The sequence below is a fragment of the Grammomys surdaster genome, unplaced genomic scaffold (genome assembly GCF_004785775.1).
Source record: "Grammomys surdaster isolate TR1022 unplaced genomic scaffold, NIH_TR_1.0 139, whole genome shotgun sequence".
Taxonomy (NCBI): Eukaryota; Metazoa; Chordata; class Mammalia; order Rodentia; family Muridae; genus Grammomys; species Grammomys surdaster.
The window spans coordinates 2,015,097-2,037,124 of NW_021604597.1; the positions used below are offsets into that span (position 1 = coordinate 2,015,097).

Here is a 22,028-nt window from a genome sequence, read left to right on the forward strand (position 1 = left end):
TTTGCATTCTGCCTTGGAATGCTCATTGGCTATTGTGTTTGAATTCAGTGAGCTGTGTCACAAGCCAGACTGTGCTAGGTTATGTACAACTAATGAGTACCCAAGGAAAAAAAATTACCCACACTACTGAAGATACTGTAAAATTGCCAGAACAACTGCTAAGAAATACTCATTTTCCTCTCTTCTTCCTGAAAGTGTATCTTACAACTCTTTCATAACTTAATGCAAACAAGGTAAGTTCATTTCTTCTCACATCTGAAAGCAAAGATATCTTTGTTTACATGCGAGAATAGAGAATAGTAAGTCTATAATAAGAGTCTGGCCTTATGAGCCAGGACTTTATATCAGGACATAAGAATGAGATGGTAGAGAAAGAACCAGAGAGACCTGTACGCTGCTACGAATGCACAATTCGTTTGGAAGCTTTTTCTTGTAAAGTATAGCTAACATAGTGAGGCTAAAGAAATGACTCAAAAGACTGGGCTTCAATTCACTAGGAGAGTAACAACAAAAACAAAGCCATTCTATTGCAAGAGATACAGATCAAAGGTTAAAAGGCAAATGACCCTACATATATATATATAAAGATGTAATCGCTTCCTGCCCTGCCGTTGGCAACATGCAAGGGTGACCGAACACCATTTGCACTGGCCATAGAGAAAACGTCATGGAAAAAAAAAAACAAAACCATCAACCAAAAAAATAAAAAAATAAAATAAAAGTGACCGAAGAACCCCATCTCCCTTTTTCAGCCTCATCATTTGGTATCTCTGAACATGGTCCAGATTTAGACTCCAACCATCAAAGAACACCATGTTGTCAACAGTTCAACAGTACCTCTCAGTAGGGCATTGTTGCAAGGCTAGCTAATTTTAAATCTGGTATGAGTAATACAGTCAAACCTAGTTAGTATGCGAGAGAATCGTTGCTAACGCGGGGTGAGAGGATGTGACGTCACGGCGTGAACAGTCCCTGGTTGTCCCGTTGTCAGATAAATGTAGTGCATAGATCCGAGTTTCTATTCCACGTCTCTGGAACCCAGGGCCAAGCCTTTCACTTTTGCTGGGTGGCCTGGAAGGCCTTTAGCTCCACCTGATACCACTCAGGGGCTTCGGGCCCACTCTTCCCCGGGGGGCTGTGGTCATAGCCGTAAGCAACGGTCAGCTCTTCCTCAGCCTCCACAGCTCGAAGGGTGCGGATGCACTTGATGGGCCCAAAACGGGGGTGGACAAACCTAAACATCAAGATGGGAAAGGTCACTCTTGGGCCAACCCAGGACCTCAGTGCAAAGGGAGCAGCTCGCCCACATGCACCGGCTGGGTATCACTCCTGCATTCTCAGAGAATGAGCATGGGTCCACCAGCTTCAGCAGGACCCAGATCTGCTGGGTTAGAACACTCTAGGCAGGTGGTGGGGTAGCTCAGTTGGTAGATTGTTCATCTAGTATGTATGGCAGTCTAAGGCTTTTCTCAGCATATCATAAACCAGGCATAGTGGTCTGTCTTAGTTAGGGTTTTACTGTTGTGAACAGACACCATGACCAAGGCAACTCTTATAAAAACAACATTTAATTGGGGCTGGCTTACAGGTCCAGAGGTTCAGTTCATTACCATCAAGGCGGGAGCATGGTAGCATCCAGGCAGGCATGATGCAGGAGGAGCTGAGAGTTCTACATCTTCATCTGAAGGCTGCTAGTGGAAGGGTGACTTCCAGGCAGCTAGGATGAGGGTCTTAAAGCCTACATCCACAGTGACACACCTACTCCAACAAGGCCACATTTCCAAATAGTGCCACTCCCTGGGCAGAGCATATAGAAACCATCACTAGGTCCTAGCACTCAGGAGGTAGGGGAGGGGAATCAGAAACGCAAGGTTGTTCTTGCCTTCATAGTGAGTGTGAGGCCAGACTGGGATTATACAGCATCCTGTCTTAAAACTAAAACCTCAAACCTCACAGCAGAACACCGCAGCACATGTTGGGGAGGTCACAGGACAACTTGGAGAAGTTGCTCCTTTCCTTCAACCATGTGGGTTCCAAGGATTAAACACAGGTTTTTAGGCTTGGTGACGAGTGCCTCTAGCTGTGGAGCTAGCTTACTAGCACTCATCCTTCATGTAGACCCCCCCATAGTGAACAAAGGACAGAGGACACATCAAATGGGAAAAAGCCAGCCATAAATCAGATTTATAGGCCTGATGGAGCTAAGTATTTGGATGGTTCCTCTGTTTATGGAGAAAGGTGTCTGTCTGACATTTTCTTAGAACACTGGAATAGAACTGGTAACCAAATACCCTCTCTGGGCTACGCTTCCAGATGTGTGTATGTGATTTGGGATAACTTTTATGTGGAATAAAAATGAACAACTTCTACTTGACACCAATGAGGCCTCTATCCATTCTACTTGGCTATCATGCTTCATGAAAGGGGCATTTAACTTGGGGTCAAGAGTTTTGGATGGCTGTAAGTTCTGGTTTCATATGTATCACTGTGTTCTCATATGTTCCTGTGTTCCTGAATTTCACTTTCCTGATCTACAAAATCATGACGATTTTGTAGATCACTACAAACTAGTAAGATGTTCCCTAGATGGTCTCTGTGGTGAGAAAATGGGGTCTCATGTAGCATGTCCCTAACACAGTGGCTCGTACAAACTGAGATTCTGCTATCAGCTACCATGCAAGTAAGCGGATATGTGAACAGCACTTATAAGCCATGGGTGGGCATTCATATGAGTACATGTGTATACATACATGTGCATTTGGACATATAAGTGATCTAAGATTATGATCCTTCACAAAGAAGATATCCAGACCATCGATCCAGAACTCTTTGTTAAAACTGTGGCTTTGGGTGGAGTAAATACCTAGCTGGCACACAGATCCCCAGCACCATAAGATCACAATTTTGTATGTATGTATGTATGTATGTATGTATGTATGTATGTATATGTGTGTATGTATGAATGTATGTATGTGTGTATGAATGTATGCATGTGTATGAATGTATGTATGTATATGTATGTATGAATGTATGTATGTGTGTGTATGAATGTATGTATGTATGTATCCATGTATGAATGTATGTATGTGTGTGTATCTGCTGGGGGTTGATCTGGTGCTGTGTATATAAATACTAAACGCTGTCCCCCAAGATTTGGTTGCTCCCGACTAGCAGATCCCCACATACACCAAGTGATGCTATGTAAACCTTGCTCCCCAATGTAAAACTACTGGTTAAATAAAGGGGGCTACAGCCAGTTACTGGGGAGAGTAGAGGTAGGTGGAGTTTCAGTTACTGGGCTGGGGGGCTCAGGTAGAGATGGTGGAAGGAGGAAGAAGACAGAGAGAACAGGAGCTCTCCATTTGAGGTGATGGTCCAGCAAGCAGCACATGCCCAAGTGAAATGGACCCCCAAGGACAAACTGCTGGAGCAGAATTAACTTGGGCAAGACTCAAACAGCAGGCACCATGGGGAGAGCAGCTGGAGAAGTAGCCAGTATAGCCTTAGAAAAATAGATTAGGGGTAATTGCTCAGTAATTGTGCAAGAGCTGATTAAATAAATCCATAGGACTCTGCCTCAGTTATTGGAAGACTGGTCGGGTCATATTAATAACTAATAGTTTATTAAAATCCACTTACATATATGTATATACAGATAGTTATGGTGATTTGAATGAAAACAGCCCACATAAGCTCACAGGGAGTAGCACTATTGGGAGATGTGGCCTTGTTGGAGAAAGTGTCTCACTGGGGGTGGTCTCTGATGCTTCAGAAGCCTAATCCAGGCCCAGTGTCACTCTCTCTTCCTGGTGCCTGTGGATCTGGATATAGAACTCTCAGCTTCTTCTCCAGCACTTAGTCTGCCTGAACACTGCTATGCTTCCCTCTATGACGACAATGGACTGAACCTCCATTGTAGGCCAGCCCCAGTGAAGTGTCTTCCTTTGTATGAGTTGCTGTGGTCATGGTGTCTGTTCACAGCGATAGAAAGCAGATAGAAGCATATTACTGTGTAGCTCTGGCTTGCTCAGAACTCACTATGTAGACCAGGCTATCTCTGAACTCAGAGAGAACCTTCTGCCTCTGCCTACTGAGTGCTAGGACTGAAGACTCGAGCTAGCACACCAGACAATTTTTGTCTTGAAGTTGACATGATTCATTATAATTTGCATCATATGACTTCCGTATGAAAATTAAATAACACTTCTGAAATGGAGCTTTGATTGACTTCCTAGAAGATCTACTGGGGGCCTGGGAAGGGAGCCTGATGTCAAATTTTTGGACCTAAGACTTCTTTTCCAATGTTCTTGTAGCTTTACTTGTATGCTCACTGGCTTTGTTGTCTTTTCATTTTGATGTGTTTTTTGTTGATGTTTATGTTGAGATGTGGTCTCACTAAGTAGCTCATGCTGGCATGAGACTCACAGCGATCCTCCTTCCTCTGCCTCTTGAGTGTTGAGATTAAAGAACTCAGTCTCCCTCTGCCTCAGACTTCCAGGCTCTAGAGTTACGGGTGGGCACCACCATATCCAGCACGTTCTTAGTTTGAGTAGACAGAATAAAAAGAAAGAGCTTGTTTTCAGATGTTAGGGCACTGGGGGCACACTGCACGGGGCCACTCTGCCTCCAGATCTGAGCCCTAAGCTGACCAGAAGGTCCTGGGGGAGGTGAATGAGATAAAACATGAAAGGCATCCAGAGTAGGGCCAGGGTAAATGGGCAGAATATGAGTTTAGCACATGTGAGGGCCTAGGTTAAATCTCTTACATAAGAAGGAAGGGAGGAGGGGAGGAGAGGGACCTGGAATGAATGCTCAGAGACCTTGGCTGCAGAAGTAGCAAGGAACCCAAACCTCTGGGCCACACAGCTCTGGACCTTAGCTGACAGACATGGTACCGTATTTACTTGTGTAAATGTTCCCTGGGCAGTTTTGTGCCAGACTTCAGTAAAGCAGCATAGGGAAATGTTCGCTCATTTCTATGAATGTGTATGTTAATGCCGGTGGCCTGAGGAACACACAGACACCAGGAGTTGTAATCTGAAGTTTACACTTGGTCATTATTCAAGCGGTTCTTCTCATTCCTCCAGATAACTGACTTTTGGCCACACTGGGCTTAAAAGACAAACACCAGGAACAAACACAAAGAAAACAAACAGAAAACCCCCAAACAAAACCTGCCGAGTGGAGAGTGATTTTGCACAATCAGAAACCTCTCCTGTTTCCAGTTCTTTATTGCCTTGGGAAGAAAAGCCATCCTTGCAGAGAAGTTACAGAACGGGCTTGATTCAAGGAGGAGATCTGAGTGGTGGTTTGGATGGTTAGTTACCATGGCATTAAGGGGCTGTTGTTATGTCCATTGGGAATGAGCTTCAGCCAAATGTACACTAGGCGTGAAAACCCCGAAACTAATAATAGTGTCAGTTTTGCTTCACATGACACGTCCTCTGCCACTGCAGCTAGCCCTTTGGAAGCAGCTGGAGCTCCAGGGTACCTGTCACTGGCTACCAAGGAAAGCTAGTCACTGGCAGGACGATTTCCAAGGCATCTTAAGGTCAAGTCTTGGGACATTTCCTAGCAAGCCCCAAATCTTGGCATGGTGTTACAGATGAGATGTTCACAGTCATGCTCTGGACATATCTGCTGTGATCATGCTGAGATCATGCACAGCAGAGGGGCTGCAACTATAGCACCAAACACGGAAGGCCATGCTCTACAAGTGAGCTACACTGCCATCCCATTATCAGTGCGCACGTATGTAAGCAGGGTGCACATGTGTGTTGAGATCTGTCTCGTGCACTGTGTATTCAGATGCTGAGCTCGGTGTTCCAAGGTCAGGTTGCTGTCTGGATATGGGCATTGTATTGACCAATGTGCTGTAAAGAATGCTCCCCAGTGATCTCTGATTGGATAATAAAAGGTTAGAGCCTGTGACTGGGCTGGAGAGAGAGGAGGGCGGGACTTGAGATCGAGCAGGGGATCTCAGGCAGGGACCATGAGGAGAAAGAGGTAGGAGAAGGAGGTCTCCATGAGGCATGATGGACCATGAGCATGTGGCCAAGAGAAAAATCGCCCAGAGGACACACATGCAGCAGAGCAAACAGAACAAGACTCAGTTGGCAAGTAACAAGGGTATGGCTGGGATGTAGGTTAGATCAGTTCAGAACCTGCCTGGTTTGAGATTTACAGCTTGTTTATAAACATATCAGGGCTGGAGAGATGGCTCAGTGGTTTAAGAGCACTGACTGCTCTCCCAGAGGTCCTGAGTTCAATGCTCAGTAACTACATGATGGCTCACAACTATGTGTAATAGAACCTAATGCCATCTTCTGGTGTGTCTGAAGACAGTTTCAGTGTATTCATACAAATAAAATAAATTGATCTTAGAAAAAAAATGACCAGGTTTCTGTATCTTTTATTTGGGAGCTACACAGGCTAGAGTGGGGGCAGAAATGCTTTCTAAGATTACTTCTAGGTATGGAGAGATGGCTCAGTGGTTAAGAGCACTGACTGCTCTTCCAGAGGTCCTGAGTTCAAATCCCAGCAACCATGTGGTGGCTCACAACCATCTGTAATGGGATCTGATGCCCTCTTCTGGTGTGTCTGAAGACAGTGACAGTGTACCCACATACATGAAATAAAAAAATAAGTACTTAAAAAAAAAAAGAAAAGAAAGAGGCTGGTCCTCTTGAAAGAAAGAAAGAAAGAAAGAAAGAAAGAAAGAAAGAAAGAAAGAAAGAAAGAACCTCCCTACATGTGTATGCCAGTATGTCTGTTCCTGTGAGTACATGTATGTGGAAGCCAAAGGACAACTTCAGGTGTGGTCCTCAAATACCAGCCATCTTGTTTTGGAGACTGGGTTACTTATTCATTGGCCTGGAACTCCCTGAGTAGGGTAATCTGGGTGGTCATTGAGCCCAGGGGATCCTCCTGGCTCTGTCCCCTCAGTGGTGGGATTACAGGCTCCCTCCAAAAACTCAGCTGTTTCTGTGGGTGCTGGGTGAGGATTGAACTCAGGTCTTCATGTTTGTGCAGCAAGCACCTGAATGCCTTAACGTCTCCTCCCCTCCCCAGCCCTGCAATGGGATCCGTAAATGAGAAAAACCTAAGGGCACATAAGGAGAGCAATAAAGCAGCCACCACATTTCTGTGATATTTCTACTTTTCAAAGCACACTTTCAATCTCACGGCTGGAAGGCGAGCTGTTCAGATCTGGAGCCTTAAACTACAACGCTGAAGTTCACAGCACCCCCCCCCCCCCCCCCGACTCTGTGAGAGCAGCCACCACCTGAAGCTTAGGGACCTTTCCCATGCCCTCCTCGGCCCTGGGGCCCCTCTGCACAGATCCAAGCAGCTGCCGTGTCCTACTTACAGGTCATAGACGCAGTTTGGAGTGAAGGAGTGATTTGCCTTGTGTCCCAAGGAGGCACAGTACTTGGACAGGTGGTTATAGGGCTCAGGCACATCAATGACTGTCTCCTCATCCAGGGAGAGAGTGTTCCCATTCAGGGCCCAATCCCTGCTGTCAACCTGCAAAACACAGCGAAGCCATGCTAGAGAGGGCCTTCCTCACCAAAGCTCACAGCGTGTCAGAGGCGCTAACTCACTTAGCTTAACACTTCATAGTTAGAACGCTGCAGACACGCAAGACAGCCAAGACATCTTCCCACGCAAGGACAGTGCAACCAGACGCTCAACCTACGGCTTACTGGATTCTCCTCATTTCAGATAGAAGAAAAGGATTCCTATCCTTTACGAAGACACACAAAAATATCAGATAGACCCGAACTAAAAATAAACAGAGGAGAGGCTGTAGAGATGGCTGGGGTACAGCTGCTCACAACCGTGACCACGCCTGACCCTGACTTCCTGAGTCCAGTGCACAGAGCCACCCAGTGAAAGGTGAGAGAACTTATTCCAAGGAAATGTGCTCTGACCTTCACTCTTGAACAGCAGCAGATGATGCACCCCCCCAAAAAATAATAATAATAATAAATTTTTTTTTGACAGGGTTTCTCTATATAGCCCTGGCTGTCTTAGAACTTACTCTGTAGACCAGGCTGGCCTTGAACAGCTCAGAGATCTTCCTGCCCCTGCTTCCCTAGTGCTGGGGATTAAAGGTTTGCACCAACATCACCCGGTCATAAATGCATTTTTAAAACATTTATTAAAAGGTCCACACTTGTGCTGGGGAGATGGCTCAGTGGCTAAGAGCATTGACTGCTCTTCCAGAGGTCCTGAGTTCAATTCCCAGCAACCACATGGTGGCTCAAACATCTGTAATGGGATCCGATTCCCTCGTCTGGTGCGCCTCAAGACAGCAAGAGTGAGTGTACTCACATATACAAAATAAACAAGTCTTTAAAAAGAAACTATAAAAAAATAAAAACAAAACAATATTTCTTAAGCTTTAAGTAAACTTTACAACTTTCCGTTAGGCTATGCCTGCAGTGATTCTTTGCCTCACGTAGTCTGTGAATCCCAGGTTGGCCACCCTGCCCAGGTGAACTGACTCTTCCTCCGATACACTGTATTTAGATGTGACATTCAGTCGGTGGACAGTCTCATCCCTCATTACTCCCAGTCCGCCACGGAAGTGTAGTGGTGTGGTTTGTGCTGCTGCCGTTAGGTGGGTGTCAGAGTAACAAGCGCACAGCTTGAGAGCGGCGTCTCCTGCACTACTGCAATCATCACAGGATCTGATGCCAGCCTGCCCTTGCTTTCAAAACCTTCCTTGGACTACAAAGTTCACTGTATTTGTGCCCTGGGGCAAACTCTTTAATCTTTCTTCGTTTCCTCATTTGAAGAGTGTTCAAATAAAGAAGCACAGGCTTAAATATTTAAAAATCCAGAATGCTTCCAAATTCAAACTTTTTTGAGGCTGCTATGATATAACCAGAAGAAGCTGCATCTGACCTCATTTTTGTCACAAAAAGATGTAGATACAATAACAATATAGAATAGCTGCCAAAGACTGTCTTAAAGGCAAGAGGTGCTGTGTATTTCACAAATGTGTGTTTCACAGCCAGAGAACAACTTCAGTATCCCTTTCCCAGGGATTCTTGATGTTTGTTTGCCTGCCTGCCTTCTGTCTTTCCTTCCTGTCTTCCCTTTGTTTTTTTGGAGACAAGGTTTCTCTGTGTACTCCTGGCTGTCCTAGAAACTTTCTCTTTCCATCCATCCATCCATCCATCCATCCATCCATCCATCCATCCATCCATCTATCCATCAATCCATCCATCCTTCTTTCCTCCCTCCCTTCCTTTCCAGGGTCTCTCACTGACTAGAACTCGCTCAGCAGGCTAGGCTGGCCCAGGGACCCACCTGTCTGCATCTCCCCAGCACTGAGATTACAAGCATATGCTACCATGCCCAACTTTTAAAAATGAGGTTCAGGGGACTGGATGAGATTCCTCCTACCTGCAAAGCAGAAACTTTAATGCCTGCAGCATCTCCCCATCACCCCCAACCCCCCAACCCCCAAGACAAGACCTTGACCTATATAGCCCAGGTTTGCCCAGGAATCATGAATCTCTGGTCTCATCCTCACAAATGATGAGGTTACAGGTACATACCTTGCCTGACCCCTCCTCCCCCAGGATTCTGAAAGTAGATTGGAATAAACTCATTTTCAGGGGCTGAGACTCAGATGGGGACACTGCTGTGTAATGGTCAACTACACTTGACCCCCACAATCCTTAAGCTTTTTTTGGCTTTTCATGTGCTAAGACTACAGGCATGCACCACCACATCTTGCCTGATTCAACTTTTAGCTTTTGAGTTTGGATTTTTTTTTCCACTAAAATTCTTCCTGGCAAGATGGAGACCACCATATAACTTTGCATGAGCAGGAGTGGGGGCTTTCCTAAAAACTAACCACATTGGAGGCCATTGATTCATTATTAGGAATCTGACTAAATCGTGGATTTCAGATGTTGGGTGTCTAGAGGAAACTCATGACTATGTCATCACCCTACTTTCTGTATGACCATGAAAGTGGCTTGCTTAAGATAAAGCCCTTTAACCGATTAGGTTGATGTTCACATCTTTCCCTCTTACCTCTTGGTGTGTAATTCGGACTCCATTATAAAATGACATAACAGTATTGGGTCCCACGGCTACCTTGGAAAACAGTCCTTCTCCAGCACTGGAGATGAGAGAGTCGGCCACATAAACCCTAAATATATACATAATAATGAAAATCAAATCGTGAGCTTTTTAGCGTGACCTGTCATGTCAATCACCAAAATTCCATTCTGAATTATTCCAATTATTCAATAAAGGAAGGAGGGGGGTCACGAAAGTAAACCACAGGGGCTGGAGAGATGGCTCAGCGGTTAAGAGCACTGACTGCTCTTCCAGGGGTCCTGAGTTCAAATCCCAGCAACCACATGGTGGCTCACAACCATCTGTAGTGAGATTGGATGCCCTCTTCTGGTGTGTCTGAAGATAGCTACAGTGTACTCATAAATAAAATAAAATAAAATAAATATTTTTTTTAAAAAAAGAAAGTAAACCACAGTATGTTAGCAACAGGAATAGAAGAAACAACTTTTATCTCTGTAAGAGTTGTATTCAAACTGAGCTCCACCCCACTGCTTTAGATGAGGTATCTATCTGACTCAGGCTGGCCTCAGACTTGCTCAGAAGTCAATGACAACAGGGGCTACTTCATTTTATTATTTTATTTTGAGACAGGCTCTCTCTATGTAGCCCTGGCTGTTCTAGAACTCTCTATATAGATCAGGCTGGTCTCAAACTCACAGAGATTCTCCTTCCTCTGCTTCCAGGGGACCCGGTGATAGCTACCTGATGATAATGAGGAACTTCTAATCTTTCTGCTTCCACCTCGCAAGCACCCAATTTTATGTGGTGTGAGAGATCAAATCTAGGGTTTTGAGAATGCCAGGTATACATTCTGTTAACTGAGCTATATCCCCAGGCCTCAAACAATGTCTTCTCTAGGGCTGGGATGATGGCTGTTCTTTTAGACAACCTGGGTTTCATTCCCAGTACCCACATGGCATCTCGCAATTATTGGTAACCATAGTTCCAGGGATCTGACGCCCTCTTCTGGCCTTCATGGACAGTACACACATATGGTGCACAGATACACATGCAGGCAAAGACTCATCCACATACATTTTTTAGTCTAAAGGAGTAATTATTATAGAGTCCTAAAGCCACCCATACCTGATACACCTTTTTGAAAAAGAAGATACTGTTTATAGCTAATGATGACTTTTACTCTTACCAGACAAGAAAACATTCCCAAACTTTTCAAAGCCAGGTAACATAGAAAGACTGTTTAGTTAAATGCCAAGATGGACTGTTTACACAAAAAGTGACAACTAATGAGATATATCCAACAGTAATTTCTCAACAAAGGGGTCAAAGCCGGAGTTAGCTAGCTACAGGTCAAATCTGACTGCTGCTCATTTTTGTTGATAAAGTTTTATTGAGACACAGTTGCCTTCCCCAGTTTGCTTAAGACTGTGTCTGACTGCTGCTGGGCTCAAGGTCAGAGCTTAGTCTGTGGAACAGACAACACAGCTTCCATATTGTTACTCAGTGTGAAAAAGGTTCCCACGCACAGCTTTACAAGAAAGGCACTCTTGGTTGCAGAGTGGATGTAATAGAAACCTACGTCCCACCAACAAAACCTTCATGTCTTCATGCACTGTGATGGATGACTCTGCTAGTGGCCGAGCATCTGTAATTTTGGCTTATTTTATGGACTGGAAATCTGAATTATTGCTTCCAATTCTGCTCCTTTCCTGTGACAGAATGATACACTGCACCCTTTTGCCAGGTGACCTCATGACAATTCCCTCAGTGCAGGTGGGTTGTACATCCTGACTCTGCATGAAGGAAAGCCCTGCTGCTGGGTCTCAGGTGTTAACAGACAAAGTGAGTTTCTGCCAGTCTCTTCCCGTTTCCATTGTCTCCAGGAAAAAAAAAAATGTCCTGGGGGTTGTTTTTCCTTTAGCCAAAGTCTTGGAATGCAGAGATGTGAAACAGACCTGAACTCGACTTGAATCCTGGAGCCCAGCCTAGTCCGGCTGAGCCTGGTGAAGCCCAAATAAAAAATGGCTGAACCTAAGCCAACCCTCAGAACCATGTGTATAACAGAAAATGCTTGCTCCTGTAAACAGTTAGGTGATTTGAGAGTATTGCTTTGCAGAATTGCACAACAGCAGCTTAGATTGACAGATACAGTTGGCCCTGTAGTCTTTTGGGGCTAACACAGAAAACAGTCTGCACCCCCGGCCCTGGGCCAGAACCTCTTGTCAAAAAAAAGAGGGCATTCTTTCCCTGCCTGTGGCACTGTGGGATCAGCTCTGTCAGGCCAACCAGGAGGAGGCTTGTTTCTCAGACGGAGCAGAAAGTAAACAAGAGATAAACCATGTCCTACGGGTTGGGGGCTGTCCTTACTCAGAAGCAGACCAGCTGCTGGAGAGTGAGGAGAATTCTGAGCACAGTCCATCACCAAGCTAAAGGGCAGCCAATCTCACAGGCTAGGTGTGAAATGGCCAGACTTGACTCAGTGGGGAGCTTTCTTTCTACCCTGTCTTCCCTTATGAATAAAGAAGTTGCTTTATGGTCCAAAGGTCAGGCTGCAAAGAATAGGAGTTTGCTGAAGGTATAGGTCAGGCTTGAAAGAGCTCTCCTAGCGGGAGCCCTGACAGGGCCTGTAACATTAATTAGCTCTGTGGGTAAAAGCACCTGTTTTCGAGCCTGACCCCCTTCCACATGGCAGAAGGAAAGAACTGATCTCAAAAGTTGTTCTCCAATTTCCCCATCCACCCAGAGTCCCGAGAAAGGGGACATGTAAAAGGGAATGACTGACTGCCTGCCCCAATACCTTTCCTAGAGAATTTGTTCTAGGACGAGACGAACTGGCTTGATAATATAGAAACTTTCTATGGACAGGCTCGATATAAGAATACAATTGGTCCTAAGAGAACATAGGAAGTTACCTGCTGTTCTAGAAAGCCTAGAGAATACAAGGTTAAAAAAGAACGTTCACAGGTCTCAAGCCCCAGGAACTTAAAGAACATCTGGCATTCCTGGGAGCCAGTTACGACAATGGGATGGTCTAGGGCAACAAGGATATGACTGTGGACTGGTTTTAGACAATGAGGATTCAACAGTGGGCTAGCCCTAAACAATGACCCTCACCCAAACTTCCTGGTTTGCTGTGTCTTTATAACCTGCACCCGAAATTAAAGTTTCAGAGCTTGATCAGAAAAATAAAAAATAAATAATAAAAAAAAGAATACAACTGGTCTTCCTCAGGATACCCAAGTCCTTACTTGGAAGAAGTGCCAAGGAAAAGTGCTCGTTATGGAGGGGCTTGGGTTGAGCAAGAGCCCAGCCTGAGCAGAGAGCCACAGAAGCCCAAGGGTGCCCACTGCCAGGGCAAACACAGTACAATGGAAGCCACAAGAAAACAGTTACCTCTCGGACTCATATGGGTCTGGAAGGAGGGCATCGCTAGAGATGCAGGAGGAAGTCGATTTATCAAAGTGGTACACGGAACCTAAAAGGCAAATCCACATGTGAGTTGAGGTGCAGAGCCGGCAGAACATGCAGCTGTGCTCCTCAGTCACGGAAAGGGTCAAGCATGCATGCCGGTCGGTTATGCCAGTTAGAACAGCTAAGTTGACCTCTGTCTGTTTACTCTTTGATTATGTTTTCGAATCTTGCCCTCCCTCCCCCAATAAGGAGACAGGGCCCTACTAATCTGTCCAGCCTGGCTTTGACCTTGTAATCCTCAAGGTTTAGAGTGGATGGGATTACAGACCTGCATTTACCAGGACTGGTTTAATTTAAGCCTTAATGGACAGCCATCAGATTTAACCCTTAGGATTCCTATTTGTTGATTTTCCTTTATTCAAATGTCTTAAAAACCTGCTTGGGTATTTAAAATTTTAAGCAAAAACACTTTTTCATAGAAAATTTTCAGATTGCTCTGGTTAGACTAAACTGGATAATGGTTTTTCAATTTCTCTGAGGTTTTCTTCATACCAGACAGTCTGTAAAATCTACAGCAGAGCCCAGCAGTTGACTCCTTTGCTGAGAGTGAAGTCAGCCTCACAGAGTTAAGAACAACATTGATCTCTGTGCTATGTTAACTATCATTTGGCTTCTACCTCGGTGGCTCAGGACCTGGTGAGTGATTATTCCTGAAGACAGGTATGCGACTGTCCTAGAATCACTGTTGGCTTTCTGTCGACCTTGGCGAATCCCGAGGGTTCATAAACAAAGAAACAAGATTTGGAACTGGAAGGTAAACTCCTACGAAGCAAATTATTTTTAGCACCAAGACCACACTGGCAATCCCATCAGCCAGGTCTTCAGTGGTTGTCATGGTTACCAGACCCCTTTCCTGTTGTTTAAAATACAATGTTAACCTAAATGAATACCTCAAATTTAAGTTAGAAAATCCAAATTAGCCAGCAATGATCTAGGATCAGACCACTTAAGGATTTCAAAAGTCGAACTTTTAGGTGGGGAACTTGGCTACACTGGAGGCAGGAGAGCATGAAGCAGGGAGCCCAGAGGGTTCTAGGTATGAGCAGAAGCAGGAAGCTCTGTCTTCCTGAGCGGGGCATGGAAGAAGAAGAGGAGGCATGTTCTCCCCAGATCCCACAATGCATGTGTAGCAAGCAGCCTCTTGGGCTTAAACAAACTCAGAAGTCGGCTACACAGAAGCCTGGGAATGGAGCCTGTAAAAGAAGCAGGCAGAGGACTCCAAGGGATAGTGTGATGGCTCTCCTTGGTTGTAAACTTCACTACATCTATAATTAACCAAAATCCAAGTGGCTACATACACCTGTGAGGGATTTGTTTTCTTAATGAAATCAGTTACAGTGGGAAGCACCACCTTTAATCCGGATCTTTTGAGGTGGGAAAATCCACCTTTAATCCGGACCATGTGTTCTGAAAGATAACGTGACTCAGACCAGGACTCGGTAACTGCTGGTGGAATTTGAGAATCAAATCAGATAGCTTAAAGTTCTGGCTCTTGCTACCAAAAATACTGGCTCTAGGGTAGTTTTAAATTTGTATCAAGGCTAGGGCTGGAGCCCTACTTGAGAACACTTAGCTGCCATGCGCAAGAGCTGCACAATGACTAAAGTCAAAGCGCACCACTAGATCCCACTTAAGATGCTGTAACGGAGCCGGGCAGTGGTGGCGCACGCCTTTAATCCCAGCACTGGGGAGACAGAAGCAGGTGGATCTCTGACTTTGAGGCCAGCCTGGTCTACAGAGGAAGTTCCAGGACAATGGGGGACATAGCCAAACTCTGTCTCAAAAACAAAACAAAACCCAAAACTACTGTAATGGGCTAGAGAGATGGCTCAGTGCTTAAGATTACTGACTGCTCTTGCAGAGGTCCTGGGTTCTATTCCCAGCACCCACTTGGCAGCTCCCAACTGTCTGTAACACCAGTTCCAAAGAATCCAACCCACTCTTCTGGCTTCTGTAGGCACCAGGCATCGTGGATAGCCATGGATCTCTGCATTTGCCACCATTTACCTGCCGAAGAGACAGAGCGGAGCAGCAGGCATTCAATTTTAAAAACAAAACAAAACCCTTCATTTGGGATTAAATGAATTAATTTATACGTGTGTGTGTGTGTATGCTCATGGAGGTTCAAGGACAGCTTTCGGGAATTGACTCCTCATTCACTCACTACAGACCGCCGAGATTGAACTCAGGTCATCGGCCTTTGAGGCGAGCTCCTAGAGCAGCAGAGCTGTCTCACAGTTTATACAGCCCTCCAGTTTACACAGCTGTTGAAGTCTTTCTGATTTGATTCTTTAATAGCATAAAAATCACAGCTCAGCATTTTAGGGTTACAGTCATCTGAACTGGTTGAATCACCACCGCTGTCCCTTCTAGAGACACCCCTGGGGGGGCTCCTCCCGTGACTTCTCAGCATAGCCCACTGACACCACGTTACCTTTCTGCCCTTCTCACGCTGGGCTTTGTCACGTGACTTGCAACATAAAGTGAATTAAAGTTCCTGTGGGAGGCTTCAGGAGGCCCTTCTGGGATTATCTGATTATACTCTGACACATCTATGAGCCACTGTGAGAAACTATTGCCCTACGTGGTCACTGTGCCTTCAGATTGGTCCCAACCATAAAACACAGATCAAATCTGACCAGAAGCTGAGAGTCTAGCCTGGTTCAGCCCCACCAGTCCAGACTAGGCTAGAACAGCTTAACCTGGGGACACAACAGACTTATGTTTGCTGTCACAAAGCAGGGAGGGGCCGAGGGGTCTGGGGTTTTTTTTTTTTTTTGCCAAAATCTGATTAACTCCATTAAAGTGGGCTACTCAGAGAAGGAAAGAAAATTGTTCAACCTGTCACCCCACTGGAAGCAGATCCAACTTACTTCCTGACGTCAGTTCAAAGAGTGGTCTCCCTTCTTCGGTGGCCATGAGGGTGGCCAGTTTCCCTTCAAGCATCTCTCCATCAATGAACTTTCCGTACAGCGCAGTCCTCTGATCAGGGTACACATAGGCTATCTTTTCCCCCGTCATCTCCCCGTCTTCATTGACTTCCCCAACGAGGCTGCCTCCATCCTGGCAGGAGAAACCGAAACACAGAGATATTATATAAAGGATCATCTGTAGGACACGAGTTCAAGACCTTTCTCTTCCACACCCCACCGTGAAGAACATCGACACTGGTATTTAAACTTAAAACTCTAGAGCTTTTGACAAGAGTGAAAGATCTTGATGCCCCTGCAGGTAGCTCTTGCAAATACATTTCTGGAACTTTCTATGCACAGGGGCATGCATGTCTTATTTAGGGGAGGAGACTGAAGGGTACTTTGTAATCCTGGACTAGTTACTGACACTTTGGCTTGGAGTGTTACCTAAGAAACAAAGACGTTTCATTCAAAACATAATTGCAAACATTTAAGGGAAATATAAGCTATATGTTATTACAACACACATCTGTAATCTCAGCATTCTAAAGACTGAGGTAGGAGGATTGTGAGTTTTAGGTCAGTCTAGGCTACAAACTGTTTCTGCCTTAAATTCTTTCAAAAAAAAAAAAGTACAAGTTTATCTATAACAGGGTATTACCTGCCAATCATATGGTCTTACCTCTTAAAACTTTCTTTTCTTTTAAAAATAACGTATTTCATGTGCACAGCTCTTTTCCCTGCATGCATGTCTGTGTACAATGCACATGCAGTGGAAGAAGAAGATGACAGGACTGGAGCCGGGTTACAGCCAGTTGTGAGCCACCATGTGGGTGCTGGGACTTGAACCTGGGTCCTTTGGATAAGCACCCAGTGCTCTAACCACTGAGCAATCTCTATAGTTCATCTGTCTTCCTTCCCTTTTCTCTTTCTGTTTTTTTTTTTTATTTCAAGAAAAGTTCTTGCTATGTTTTTGAGCCTGGCCTTGAATTCATTATGTAGGACAGGCTGGCTGTAAATTCACTGTGGTCTCTGTGTCTGCTTCTCAAGTACTGGAATTGCAGGAGTGCCCAACTCACTTCTCTGTTAAGAGAATCTTAAGTCTGGATGTGGTCTTGCACACCTTTGATCTCAGCACTAGGGAAGGAGAGGCAGGAGAATCTCTGATCTCTGTGCGTGTGAGGCCAACCCAGTCTATTCAGGATAGCCAGGAATATATTGAGATCCTGTCTCAAAAATACAACACAACAAAACTGTCAGTTAAAATGTACTTTAAAATTATTTGTTTGCGGTGCTGGGAGTGAACGAAGGGCCTAGGACCTTGTATGCTTGTACATGGCAAACACTCTACCGCTGAGCTAAATCTCTATGTACTATGTAAGAATTAATTTGGGCCAGTCAGCATGTGTTTATTCTCAGCACTTGGGAGGCAGAGGCAGGAGGATCTCTGTGAGGCCAGCCTGGTCTACATAGTTAGTTCTAGGGCAGCCAGGGCTATTACACAGAGAAACCTCATCTCAAAAAATCAAAGTTGGAGGTTGTGGGGGAGAAAGAAAGAAAAAAAAAAGAATTAATTTGGGCTACATGAGTAACAATAGGGTTGTTTGTATTTCCTAAGCGATTAAAAAAAATGTCTTTTCTATTCTATATCACTTCTTTCTTTCCTTCTTCATTGGTGACTGCCCTGCCTCCCTCCAAGAGAAGGGCCAGCTCTCCTTCCTTCCTTAGAACAAAGGCCAGAGTAACTCTATGTCCCGGCAAGTGCCAGGGTCACAGCAGGTAACCAACAAATGCTTGGTATTTTTGTGTGTATGACCCTCTATGCGCATGTATTTGCATGGGTGGGCATGTGCCATGATGGATGTGTGGAGGTCAGAGGACAACCTGCAGAAGTCAGTTCTCACCTTCCAGCATGTGGATCCCAGGGGACCCATCTTTGTCTGGCTTAGTGGCAGACACCTTTTCTCACTAAGTCATCCCACAGACACATTTTAGTTGAAGTGGGCTACCACAGTGTTGTGGATAATTTAATTTAGGAAGCAAGAGATGGGTCATCTGCTGGAAGTCCTTACTGTATAATTTACCAACCAAAGTCCTTTGTAAGCTTGCTAAACAATTTGATACCATGGCACCTGGGACAGCTGGGTTAATGTCCTCAGCTCAAATATCTAGGAACAGTTACACAAAGCAGCAAGGAAGGGTGACACTAATGTGACCCCTGGTGCTGCTTATTAGGACAAGGATAAGTGACATTACCTACACCGGTTGCACAGCTCGACACAGTCTATCTGCTCTTTGGTGGGGTAAAGATTATGAACTAAAATAAATTTCAGAACTTTTAAGGAAAAATATACAGCATCATTTTCATGGGCAGAAAATGCAGAAGAATCACATTTGTTGTTCTTTGTCCTTCTGAACTTAAGTCTTACTAACGCTGTGAGAATGGGATGGTCCTTCCTGTGCGCTCTGCCTTCAGGCGGCTGCTGCTGAGCCACTGTGTGTCAGCACGTGCTGTGTCATTCTTACACACGGTAACTAACAGGAGCTGCCACGTTACTGCTTATTTGAAGCAGAAGTCTGTGTTTAGGGCCTCACATCCTTTCTCTCAAAAGCTGAATTTCTTACTTTGCACTGACAAAACAGAAATCCTTTGGTTCTCTAAATAACAAAATAAAATAAAATAAAATAAAATAAAATAAAATAAAATAAAATGCACCAGAAGCTAAAAATCAAACCAAACCACACCAAACCAATTTATTGTAGTGCACATGGTGCTTCTTGCTAGTGTTCAGCTAGCACGAACTAGTCTCTGGGTTTGAGTCTCAGCTCAGCATAACATGAGTTGGGGGCACACACCTGGAATTCCAGCCCTTGGGAGGCAGAGGCAGGGGAATCATAGGTTCAAGGTCCTTAGCAGCTATACAGAGAATCTGAGGCCAGCCTGGGATACACAAGACTGTCTCAAAACCCAAAACATTACCAGCAAAACTTTGGTATCATAATTAGAGGGAGATTTTCCAAAGAAGCTGTTCTGAGAGCGATCTCACTGGAACAATTGGCAGAACAGTTTGTTTCCTACTCTTACTCTTGCCACGGCACAAATACTGCCCATCGGCTTTCTCAAGGAGTACCGGGAAGCGGCCGTTGCCTGGTTTCTTCTGCTCGCTGGCTTCCCCTAGCGGGATTGTTGAGAAGGTAGGTCAGATGCTTGCTGACAACACATTTCTCTCTTGGGTGGGGATTAACAAGATAAAGGCTGCTGAGATGTGTCTACAATGGGTCCTAGGCACTGTCAGGAAGGCTCAGGTCCCTCAGGAGACACCTCCTTTAGCAGCAGAAGGGATCTAGAAGCCTGTTGTGGCTCTGTGTTCACATCCCCCCTCCAGTTTAAAGTTACTACAGTGACGACCAGCAAGGCAGTCCCTGACACTGACGCAGCCTCCAGACACTCTCAACAGATACCACGCACGCTCTCCACCATTCTGCGAGCTAGTTACTACCTCCCCAGAGTCTGCTCTTGGTATTTGATAAGACCACAGGTAAAACCTTGCTACAGCTGTTGGTAGGTCGCCCATGCTCCAGTGGCTGGCCCCACCCATGGACCTGAAGCAGTGGGATTATCAGAAAAAGAGTGGGGGGAAGGACTCAAAGGTGGGAGCTGCCGTTTTAGGGGTACCTGAGGGGGGTTGGGAGGGGGAGCATGCATATGATGAAGACATGTTGTATACACATATATGAAATCCTCAAAGAACACGTAAAATATTCTCTAAGATGTCATTTTTAGAGACATTTTTAGGTTTGGCTAGAGTCAGTGAGATGAATGCAGGAAAAGGTCTCAGTTGTACCTTCAATCTCATCAGAGGACTTCCACTGATCCCAGTCACACGTAAAATGACAGGGAGTGGGAGTCTCTGGGAATCCCTGTTTCAGCTCTCTCCCAGCCTCTGCCTACACTGGCTCCGTTCATTTTTCTGACACGTCTCAGATGGCAGTAGCTCCCCAGCTCCAGGCAGCGTGGAGCGCAGCCCGGCCACTCAGAAGCCCACTCTCACCCTTCAGGAGCTGCAGGCAGCTTGGCTCCAGTATCGGCTTGTCTGCCTCTACCTAGACAGTCACCTAAACAATGTCTGATGGATCAGAGCTGACTAACATGCCTGAAAATGCTTGGGGAAGTCTTAGACAAAGAGTAACCACATCCTTCCCTTAGGGTGCAGTTCCACAGTTCTTTTTAAAAAATTTAGTATGTGTGTGTGTGTGTGTATGGGGGGCTGGGGTAGTGGGAGGGAAAGGTGTTGGATCCCGTGGAGCCTCCAATACTGGTTTCAAACTCCAGTCCTCATGATAGAAGAGCAGGCACTCTTAACTGTTGGGCCAAGTGTAAGCCCTTCTGTCTCAGGCTCCCCCGCCCCCCCCCCCCGTAGCTGGTCCCACACATGCATAAACTGTGCTAAGCTGAACTGATGAAAAAAAAAAACCAAACAATTGTGTGGCTGGTCACGGTGGCGCACACCTTTAATCCTAGTACTAGGGAGGCAGAGGCAGGTGGATCTCTGTGAGTTCAAGGCCAGGCTGGTCTACACAGTGAGCCCCAGGACAACATAGAAAAACCTTGTCTCAAAAATCAGTACAAACCAATTGTGTGTAGGACGATGCTGGATGCCCTGATCTATCACTCTCGATTTATTCCCTGAGACAGGGTCACTGGACTTTAGGTGGCAAGGAAGCCTGGTGAGCGCATAAGGGACCTAGCCAGGCTTTTTACTTGGTTTCTGTGGATTTGAACTCAGATCCTCCTACCTTCAGCAAACACTCTTATCTGCGGAACCATCTCCTCAGCCGATTAAACAATTTACAAAGAAAAGTATGAGCTGGTGAGATAGTTGAGGGAGGGGGTGGGCACTGGGGTAAAGATGTTTGCTGTTCCCCAGCAAACAGCAGGGGTGTAGTAACTCCAAAAAGACCACAAACTGCTGAATTCAATCTCACATGTAGGGGACTAGATAAAATCAAGCAACAGCTGGGTGTGGAAATACTAGCATTTGGGAGGTAGAAGCAGAGGCAGAGGCAGGTGGATCTCTATGAGTTCGAGGACAGTCTGGTCTACATAGGCCAGACAATTTATAGGCTGAGATCCTGCCTCTCCTTTCCTCCCCTCTTTCTCTCTCTCTACCTCTTTTCTTTCTTTCTTCTTCTTCCTTCCTTCCTTCCTTCCTTCCTTCCTTCCTTCCTTCCTTCCTTTCTCTCCGCTTTCTTTTTTTGAGACAGGGTCTCTCTACACAGCCCTGACTGTCTGTCCTGGATCTCACCATGTGCCAGGATTAAAGGCATGCATTATGACACCCAGCCATACAAAATACGCATTTCAACAATGAAATATCATTCTGCCTCCTTCTATAGGACAAAGAAATTTAAAGTAACTTTTTTTTCCTACTCTGCTAATGGTACAATAAAACTAGTTTGTCCCAGTGTTGAATAAATACTCAAGAACACTCAGTATGACTGAGAAGAATAATTAATAGCAAATCTAAAGCCTTGTCATCTAAGTCCGAGTGAACAACAGCAGGTAGGCTGGCCTCAGAA

At 45.3% G+C, this 22,028-nt stretch overlaps 1 protein-coding gene across 1 annotated transcript in view; it reads right to left on the reverse strand.

The window, feature by feature from the left end:
• Nucleotides 1–215: 215 nt before the first annotated feature.
• Nucleotides 216–22,028, reverse strand: part of Setd7 (SET domain containing 7, histone lysine methyltransferase) — a 41,255-nt gene continuing 19,442 nt past the window's right edge. The window contains exons 4-8 of the mRNA XM_028763584.1: nt 16,410–16,599; nt 13,459–13,540; nt 10,057–10,174; nt 7,370–7,527; nt 216–1,234 (exon numbers count right to left, since the gene is read on the reverse strand). Of these exons, the coding sequence (XP_028619417.1) occupies nt 1,054–1,234; nt 7,370–7,527; nt 10,057–10,174; nt 13,459–13,540; nt 16,410–16,599 (729 nt within the window). The 3' untranslated portion in view covers nt 216–1,053. The remainder of the gene's footprint in view (nt 1,235–7,369; nt 7,528–10,056; nt 10,175–13,458; nt 13,541–16,409; nt 16,600–22,028) is intronic.